Raw genomic sequence first — 10,066 nt, 5'->3', positions numbered from 1 at the left:
GGACAATGAATAAGGAAGACTGAAGAAGAGTTGATGCTTTTGAGTTGTGTTGCTGGCAAAGAATGCTGAAAGTACCATGGACTGCTAAAGAACTAACAGATGTATCCTGGAGGAAGTGCACCCGAAATGCTCCTTGGAAGCGAGAATGGCCAGACTTCATCTCACCTATTTTGGTCGTGTTGTCAGAAGGACCATTCCCTGGGGAAGGATATCATGCTTGGTGGTAGGGTGGAGGGTCGAAGAAAGAGGGGGAGGCCTTTAACGAGATGGATTGACACGGTGGCTGTGATGATAGACTCAAGTATAGCAGGGATCATGGAGTTGGTGCGGGATTGGGCAGTGTTTTGTTCTGCTGTGCATGGGGTTGCTATGAGTCGGAAATGACTTGACGGCACCTAACAACAACAACTATCCAACCAAAAATTCTGGCTATTTTTATGTTTTTAAATTTTGTTCCACATTTCTCTTCCCACTCCATCCAGGATTTCCAATTTTGATCCCTTTCTGAGTGGCTGGCATTGGTAAGCAGGCATCATCTAGTTCTTCTGGTCTCATGGTCATTTAGGATGGGTTTCCCATGGTCCATTAGTCCCTTGAATAATTGCTTAATTGCTTCCCTATGTCTTTTTCTTCACTCTTCTTTGCTCCGTATGTGGAGAGACCAACATTTGTACCTTAGATCGTCACTTGTAAGCTTTTAAGACCTCAGTCCCTACTCACCAAAGTATGACGGGGCACAATGTTTTTGTACACTATGTTGTGCCAATTAAGCTTGATGTCCCTGAGATTGTGGTCCTAAGCCTATAGGCCTAGTGACTCACTCCTCAAGGTGCTTGGTTGTGCCTAAGAAGGTACCCTAACCTTGTCCCCTGTTAGTTCTATAATGCATGTGGATGTTTTTGTTTGTTGTTGTTATGTGCTGTCGAGTCAGACCTGACACATAGCGACCCCTCCTTGGGTTTCCAAGGCAGTACATACAAATACACATGTAGGAATATCATCAGCCAAACCTATCTATGGTTATGGTATATTCCCATTTTCCTACCCACATCTGATTTTCTCACCTGTCTGCCTATGTATCCACCTGTACACTAGTGTTTGTTTTTACTGATAATGCAGTATTTTATACCTTTTGTGCACCTCTCCGTGTCCTCCTTTTCCCTACTGTTTTTGTCCTGGTGCCACACTTTTGTTATATTGCTTTTCCCTTCACTCAAATCACTACATGTGTCTTGTCAGCAATCTTCTCTTTCCTCCTCTACCACTGCTGGCAACCAACAAAGTAAATTTCTTTCCCTGCATAAACCTTTCCTTGACTTTTTATAATAATGGACTCATACAATATTTATCCTTCTAAGATTGACTTCTTTCACTCTGCAAAATGACCTCCAAGTGCATCCATGTTATGAAGTAATTCATGGATTCTTCATTATTCTTTGATATTGCATAGTATTCCATTGTGTGTATGTACCATAGTTTGGTTACTCATTCATTTGTTGATGGGTACTTAGATGGCTTCCGTCTCTTTGCTATTGTGAATAGTGCTGCAGTGAACATGGGTGTGCACATATCTATTCATGTCCTGAATTTCACCTCTTTAGGGTATATCCCTACTAGTGGGATTACTGAATTGTATGGTATTTCTATTTCCAACTTTTAAAATAAGTGTCATACCCTTTTGCACAGTGGCTGTACCATTATACAGCCCCACCAGCAGTGTATGAGAGTTCCAATCTCCCCACATCTTCATCAGCATTTGTTGTTTTCTGTCTTGTTGAACTTTGCTATTATTGCTGGGGTCAGATGATATCTCATTGTTGTTTTGATTTGCATCTCTATAATGGCTAATGAAACTCAAACTCACTGCCATCCAGTAGATTCAGATTCATGGTGACCCCTTTTGGGTTTCCAAGGTGGTAAATCTTTACAGAAGTAGATTGGCATTCTTCATTCCATGGAGTAGCTGGTGGGTTTGAACCACCAACCTTCTGGTTAGCAGTCAAATGCCTTAGGCACTATTCCCATTTCAAGCTACAAGAATGGAGGGGAAAAATTTAAGCCTCAAGTTGCAATATTGAAAGATTCTATGGTTCTACAAGTGTATTTGTATGTTCTGTAAGAATTCCCAGGTGTATAGTAGAGCTGACAAGGGACAAGTTTGCAGTCACTTCTTGGGCACAGGCAGCTAACCAGAGGGAGTGAGTAGTTGGACCTGTGGGCTTGGGACCATAGTTGCACGGGACATCAAGCTCAATTGCCATAACACACTACACAAAACAGTGTTCCACCTCCTACTTTGGCAAGCAGCCTTCTAGCTTTAACAATGGGTCTCTCCTCATCCAGAGCAAAGAAGAATGATGAAAACCAAAGATTCATGGAAACAATTAGTCCAAATGACTGCTACACCATGCGATCCTCACCCTGCATGACTATGAGACCAGAAGAACTAGATGGTGCCTGCTACCACTGTCAACCACTTGGAGGGGGATCTATATAGGAGATCCTGCATAGAGTGGGAGAACAATGTGGAACAAAACTCAAAATCATTTGGAAAAAAAGGGGGGCAGGTTTGCTGGTCTGATAGAGCCTGATGGAATCACTGAGACTATGGCCCCTAACTGCCCTTCAGGTCTGGAATTGAACTCACTCCTGTGGCTTCCAGCCAAACAAAAGACAAACATATGAGCTGAACATTTACACTTGGTAGATACACTCCTTGGAGAGAACAATCATGGGAGAATAGAAGGGCTGTGTGTGCACAGGGAGACAGTGCAAGGGATAGGAATGCATGGAGGGAAGGACACAGGGAAGAGTAACTATGGGGAGTAAGTGGGAGAGGAGCTGTTGCATTGTGTTGAATTGTAGTCAATGTCATGAGACAAAGTGTATGTGAACTGCTGTATAGAAAGTGAATTTGCTCTGTAAACTTTCACCCAAATCACACACACACAGACACACACACACACACAAAGATTCTACGGGCAATATGTTGACTGATGCAGGAAACATCAAAAAAGGTGGAAAGAATACACAGAGTCACTGTACCAAAAAGAATTGGTTGATGTTTATCCATTTCAGGAAGTGGCATATGATCAAGAATCAATGGTACTGAAGGAAGAAGTCAAAGCTGCACTTAAGGAATTGGCAAAAAAACAAGGCTGCAATTGAACCCACACCTGTGGTTTCCAGCCAAACAGAAGACAGACATATGAGTTGAACTCCTTGGAGAGAACAATCATTGAGAAAGAAGGGCTGCCTATGCACAGGGAGACAGCTCAGGGGGCAGGAATCCATGGTGAGATGGACACTGGGAAGAGGTAACTATGGGGAAGAAGTGGGAGGGGAGCTGTTGCATTGTGGTAAACTGTGGGCAATGACATGAGACAAAGTATATGTGAACTGCTGTATAGAAAGTTAATTTTCTCTGTAAATCTTCACCCAAATCACAATAAAAAAAAAAAAATTAAAAAAATAACCAAAAAACAAGGCTCCAGAAATTGATGGAGTGCCCACTGAGATGCTTCACCAAATGGATGCCTTGCTAGAGGCACTTGCTCAGCTATGCCAAGGGGTTTGGCCAACTGACTGGAAGAGATCCATATTTGTATCCATTCCAAAGAAAGGTGATCCCACAGAATGTGAAAATTATTGAACAATATCATTAATATCACACACAAGTAAAATCTTTCTGAAGATAATTCAAAAATAGTTGCAACAGTATATTGACAGAGAACATCCAGAAATGAAAGCTAGAATCAGAAGAGGACATGGAACGAGGGATGTCATTGCTGATGTCAGATGGCTCTTCACTGAAAGCAAAGAATACCAGAAAGATGTTTATTTATGTTTTATTGACTATGCAAAAGCATTTGATTGCATAGATCATAACAAATTATGGATACCATTGAGAAGAATGGGAATTCCAGAACACTTAATTATACTCATGAGGAACCCGTACATAGACCAGGAGGCTGTCATTCAAACAGAACAAGGGGACACTGCATGGTTTAAAATCAGAAGGGAATGTGCCAGGGTTGTATCCTTTCATCATATTTATTCAATCTGTATGTTGAGCAAATAATCCAAGAAACTGGACTATATGAAGAAGAACATGGCATCAGGCTCGGAAGAAGACTCATTAACAATCTGTGACACACAGATGATGCAACTTTGCTTGCTGAAAGTGAGGATGATTTGACGCACCTACTGATGAAGATTGAAGACTACAATCTGCAGTATGGATTACACCTCAATATAAAGAAAACAAAAATTCTCAAAACTGGACCAATAAGCAGTATCATGATAAATGGAGAAAAGGTTGAAGTTGCCAAAAACTTCATATTGCTTGGTTCTACAATCAACATCAGTGGAAGCAGGAGTCCAGATATCACTTGATGTATTGCACTAGGCAAATCTGCTGCAAAAGACCTCTTTGAAGTACTGAAAAGCAAAGATGTCTCCTTGAGGACTAAAGTGCGTCTAACCTAAGCCATGGTATTTTAAATCATCTCATATACATGTGAGAGCTGGACAATGAAAAAGGAAGACTGAAGAAGAGTTGATGCTTTTGAGTTGTGGTGTTGGCGAAGAATACTGAAAGTACCATAGACTGCTAAAAGAACTAACACATCTTTCCTGGAAGAGGTGCAGCCAGAATGCTCCTTTTAAGTGAGAATGGCCAGACTTTGTCTCACCTACTTTGGTCATATGATCAGAAGGGACCATTCTCTGGAGAAGGATATCATGCTTTGTAAGGTGAAGGGTCAGTGAAAAAGGGGATGTCCCCCAAGAAGATGGATTAACACCATGGCTACAACAATGGGTGCAGGCATAGCAAAGACTGTGAGTCTGGCACAGGACCAGGCAGTGTTTCATTCTGTTGTACATAGGCTCACTATGAGTTGGAGATGACTTGATGGCACCTAACAACAACAATCAACAATGGCTAATGATGATGAGCATTTCTTCATGTGTTTGTTGGCTGCCTGAATATCTTCTATGGTGAAGTGGCTGTTCATGTCCTTTGCCAATTTTTGAATTGGATTGTCTTTTTTGATGTTGAAGTAGCCTATAAATTTTAGAGTTAAGTCCTTTGATGGATATGTCATTGCCAAATATTGTTTTTCCCAATGTATAGGGTCTCTTTTCACTCTTTTGGAGAAGTCTTTCAATGTGCATAGGAATTTAATTTTTAAAAGGTCCCAGTGATCCAGTTTGTCTTCTGTTATTTGTGCATTTTGTGTTATGCTTGATAGTCTATTTATGCCATAAATTAGGGTGTCTAGGTTTTCCTGTATTTTATCGTTGATGAACTTTATAGTTTGGGTTTTACATTTAAGTCTTTGGTCCATCTTGATTTAGTTTTTATGTATGGTGTGAGGTGCGGATCTTGTTTCTTTTTGCTGCAAATGGATATCCAATTTTTCCAGCACTATTTGTTAAGGAGGCCATCTCTCCCCCATTTAATGGGTTTCTGCCCATTGTCAAAGATCAGTTGTCTGTGGATGCATGTATATACTGCTGGATTCTCAATTCTATTCCACTGGTCTATGTGTCTATCATTGTACCAATAATAATAGGCTGTTTTGACTACATAGCTATGTAGTAGGTTTTAAGATCAGGGAGTGTGAGACCACCTCTTTTGCTTTTCTTCTTCATTAGTGCTTTGTTTGGATATGCTTAATTTGGTGTACATTCAATAACCATCTCTTTTTGTTCTTTTTGATTTCATGCCCTGATTACCATCCCCAACCATAAAAAACTCTCCTCCCTTCCCTTCCCTTCCTGTGCCCCTCTTGACTGTGCATTCCTGTCTGTCCAGCTTTCCCTCTATGTGAGTGTTGCCCCTCCAGTGTCTCATGGCTGATTGCTCTAAGGGGTGCATCTCCCTAGAGTAGGTGGGTGCATCACCCTGGGGCAGGTGTTCTGCATGTAGGTCTTTCTAGTGGTGGGCTGAGAGCCAATCCATGCGAGTGAGTCCATTTCTAGGCCCGATGGGTAACCCAGGGCCACAGTCATGGGAGTTTAACCAGACTCTATCAGGCCAGTAATTCTGGTCATTTTTGTCATTTTGAATTTTGTTCCATATTTTTTCACCCATTCTATCCAGGATCTCCAGTTTTGATTCCTTTCCAAGGGTTTGGTACTGGTACCCGGGCATATTGAATAACTTTCTGTGAGTAAATTCTAAGCATTGCAAGGCTATCTTACTTAAACCCTTGTTGCCATTGAGTCAGTTTGGACTCATGGTGATCCCATGTGTATCAGAGTAGAACTATGCTCTGTGGGGTTTTCAATGGCTGAATTTTAGAAATAGATCACCAGGACTTGCTTTCAAGGTGCCTGTGGGTAGACTTGAACCTCAAACCTTTCAGATAGCAGCTGATTGTGTTAACTGTACCACTCGGGACTTCTATAGTCCTTGGATACCATGATACTATCCTCTAAAATTTTTGGATGATTCTCACTAATGCTTTCACAACCCTTTGAAATCAAATGGGGTCTCTGAGAAAGGAAGTGTGTAACACTCCAGCCCAGACATTAAGCAGAGTAGCTTAATTAATGAAGAATGATCTTAATTTATAATACTGCAGACTTTCCCTCATTCAAGGAATCTGAGCAAATGAATTTAGCAAGCCAAAGAGAAAAGTCAAACAAATGTTTGTAAATGTTTCTAAAATTAAAGATTATTTTAAGCTTTTTCAACTTACTGTGCAATCTGGGAGTGGGATATCTCAAGCCTTTGGTCGGCACACTTGATAATTTCTTCATATGATGTAACCTTGGGGAAAAAAATAAGCTAAAAATGATTCTCTGATAAAGTCTAGAATTTTTCTTCAATTCTATTTATTTTTTGCTTTTTTAAAAAAAATCTCTACAAAAAAAGTGCAATTCTGTGACTCCCATCAATGAGGTTTATGTGTATCTCAAAGTTCCTTATATTTTGAGGTCAGGAATGTGAGGGAAAAATAGAATTATAATGTGCCTATTAATTATGAAGAAAAAGTGCCAAGAAATAGTTAACTGTAGTGTGTCGACTATATATAATCCAATTGTCTTCCCCTCCTCCCTTTTCTCACTGTGTGCCATGCAGTGGATTCTGTCATGGCAATCCTACAGTGACCACACAATACAGAGCAGAACTGCCCTCATAGAGTTTTTCTTTTCTTTGTATTGTGGTTTGGGTGAAAGTTTATTAGTGAATTGTTTTCCATTCAACAATTTATAAACATTTTGTAGCATTAGTTACAATTCCCTCGTTGTAACAGCACTCTTCCCAGTTCCTCCTTGGGTTTCCTGATTCCATTTGTCCTTCCTTCCTGCCTCTTCCTGCCTTCTGAGCTTTGTTTTGGGCAAATGCTGTCCTTTTGGTCTTTATATGGTTGATTATTTTGAGGAGTATGTTCCTCATGAGTGGTATTGTTCACTATATAGGCCACTCTATTATTTGACTGCAAGGTGATTCATTGTAGGGGGGTCAGTTTCAGGTTTGAAGGGTGTGTAAGGGCTACAGTCCCAGGGGTTCCACTAGTCCCTGTCAGAGCAGTAAGTAAGTCTTTTTTTATGATTTTGAATTTTGTTCTACATTTTTCTCTCATTCTGTCCAGGAATCCTGTTATCTTCCACACACAAAAATGTAATGCTTAAGAAATGCCATTTTAATATTTCAGAAATAGTTTAGTCCATTTGGTTAAAATCAATACAGTTTTTTAAAAAGTAAACTATAACACTAAGTTGACAAGATTTACAATTACCCTGGAAATTAGGTAGCAGTATTAAAACTTTAAATTGTTCACAGCAGAATGGACAGACATAATGTTCTTTGCTAGGTTTCAGCTGCATGGCTAATAGGGACATTTTATAATGTTATTATGATGTAAAAGGGATAAATATAAATGTGTTACATCATCCCTTAGATCCTTTTTAGCTCCAGTCCTGTTACTTTTATATTTGGTATACTTGTTAAAAGACAAATATTTTTGTAAGAAAATTTGTACCTTATTTATTAAGGTGCCTACATGTCTGTGATACTTGTCATTTTCTTCAATGAGTCTGTTGCAATGGTCTTCTTTTGACTCTAGAAGATTCCCCAATTTTGCAATCTATAGAAACAATAGTAAAAATGCTAATCTGGAAACTGCTATGAAAGCCATTTTTAGATGTTGAAAACACATGAGAACAGTGAGCTCTGCTTCATCCTTGTTGTTGTTGTTGTTGTTATATGCCGTCGAGTTGGCCCCGACTCATTGTAATCTCATAAACTGAGATGTACCATGGTGAATTATGAGATGCTATGAAACAGATCCTGGTCAGATTGCACTTAGAAACAGATGAGTAGAAAAGTATAATTCTGTTTTATCTTTTTTCTACTTTATAATATGAGATAGCTCTGCCAATAATTAAATAACTGTTATTGTATACAAATATCTGTCAAACGCAAATCTCTACTCCCTCCTTTCCAATGTACAGAAATATTTGATGCTGTGTGAAGTATAACACTGATGCTATGCTTGATGGTGCATTTCAAGGTGTCATAAATATTCCCATTTGCATAAATGACAATGAGGTTAGAAGTCCAACAAGGGTCTCACTGGGCTAAAATGAAGATGTCAGTAGGGCTATGTTCTTTTCTGGAGGCTCTGGAGGAGAATCCATTTCCTTGAATTTCCCAGCTCCTAAAGCCTGCTTAGTGGTGAAGAATACTAAGAGTACCATGGACTGCTAAAAGAACTAACAAATCTGTCCTGAAAGAAATGCAGCCAGAATGCTCCATGGAATCAAGGATGGCCAAACTTCATCTCATCAACTTTGGTCATGTTGTCAGAAGGGACCATTCCCTGGAGAAGGATATCATGCTTGGTATAGTGGAGGGTCAATGGAAAAGGGTAAGGCCCTCAACGAGATGGATTGACACAGTGGCTGCATGATGGGCTCAGGTACAGAAGGAATTGTGAGGTTGGCACAGGACTAGGCAGTGTTTCGTTCTGTTGCACATAGGGTTGCTATGAGTTGGAGACAACTTGATAGCACCTAACAACAACAAAGCCCACTCACATTCCTTGAGTAGGCCCTTTCTTCAATTCAAAGCTAGTATTGTTGCATTCCTCTGATCATTCTTCCATAGTCACATATCCTGCTAACACAGCTGAGAAAAGTCCTTTGCTTTTAAGGACTCAAGTGATTAGATTGGATAATAAAGTTTTATCTCCCCATCTCAAAGTTCTTAACCTAACCACATCTGCAAAATCACTTTTGCCATAATTGCTTAGATTCCTTATATTACTAAGCAGTGCAAAGACCATTTTGCCATGTTGCAAGGATTAGGGCATGGGCATCATTGGTGGTGGCCATTATTCTGTCTACTAAAGTGCACAGTAAGATCAACACAAATCGAATCCACAAAATGTGGAGATTGATCCTGTTGTCACTTCCCTATCCTTGCTGCCAGCTGTCCCCACATTCTCTCTGACCCTAGCCACCTGGGCCTAGGTCAAACTCACAAGTTAAAATGATACTGTCCTTCAGACCAAATAGGCATCTGCAGGTTTAGGGACCTATATGACACCCCAACCTTCTGACTTGTTGACAACAAATTTGAGGCTTGTTTCCCAGTACCTCTTCAGGATGTGAACTGGACTTCAGGAGTCCACATTACACACTTACTTTCTGACCTACTGGCTCCCGTTGTCTTTTTGATGTGATAATTGGCTAGAACAACTCACAGAACTCATACATAGTGTACCATACTTACGATTACAGATTTATTATAACCAAAAAAAGAATACAAATAAAAAGATTCATGGGGCAAGGTCTAGGAGGATGTCCAACTTGAAGCATCCATGTTCCAAAGGATGTGCTAGCCTCTCTTGAAAGCAGATGCTATCATCAACTACGAAGCACTCTGAGTGTCTGTGGTCAGGGCTATTATCAACCAGTCCTGCATGATAGTCTAAGTTATGACTCTTTTTTTTTTTTAATTAGGATTTGGGTGAAGATTTACAGAGTAAATTCACTTTTCATACAGCAGTTCACATACTTTGTCTCATGTCATTGACCAAAATTTACA

At 40.0% G+C, this 10,066-nt stretch overlaps 1 protein-coding gene across 1 annotated transcript in view; it reads right to left on the bottom strand.

Moving 5' to 3' along the window:
* CAGE1 (cancer antigen 1) overlaps positions 1-10,066 on the bottom strand; it is a 149,476-nt gene that overhangs the window by 45,185 nt on the left and 94,225 nt on the right. The window contains 2 exon segments of the mRNA XM_042780216.1: positions 6,711-6,781; positions 7,998-8,102. Coding sequence (XP_042636150.1) covers positions 6,711-6,781; positions 7,998-8,102 — 176 coding nt within the window.

This window comes from Orycteropus afer, unplaced genomic scaffold (genome assembly GCF_000298275.1).
Source record: "Orycteropus afer afer isolate SDZICR_OR568_19922 unplaced genomic scaffold, OryAfe1.0 scaffold00027, whole genome shotgun sequence".
NCBI lineage: Eukaryota > Metazoa > Chordata > Mammalia > Tubulidentata > Orycteropodidae > Orycteropus > Orycteropus afer.
The sequence above is the reverse complement of the archived record's forward strand: the minus strand, read 5'-3'. Positions and strand labels throughout refer to the sequence as shown.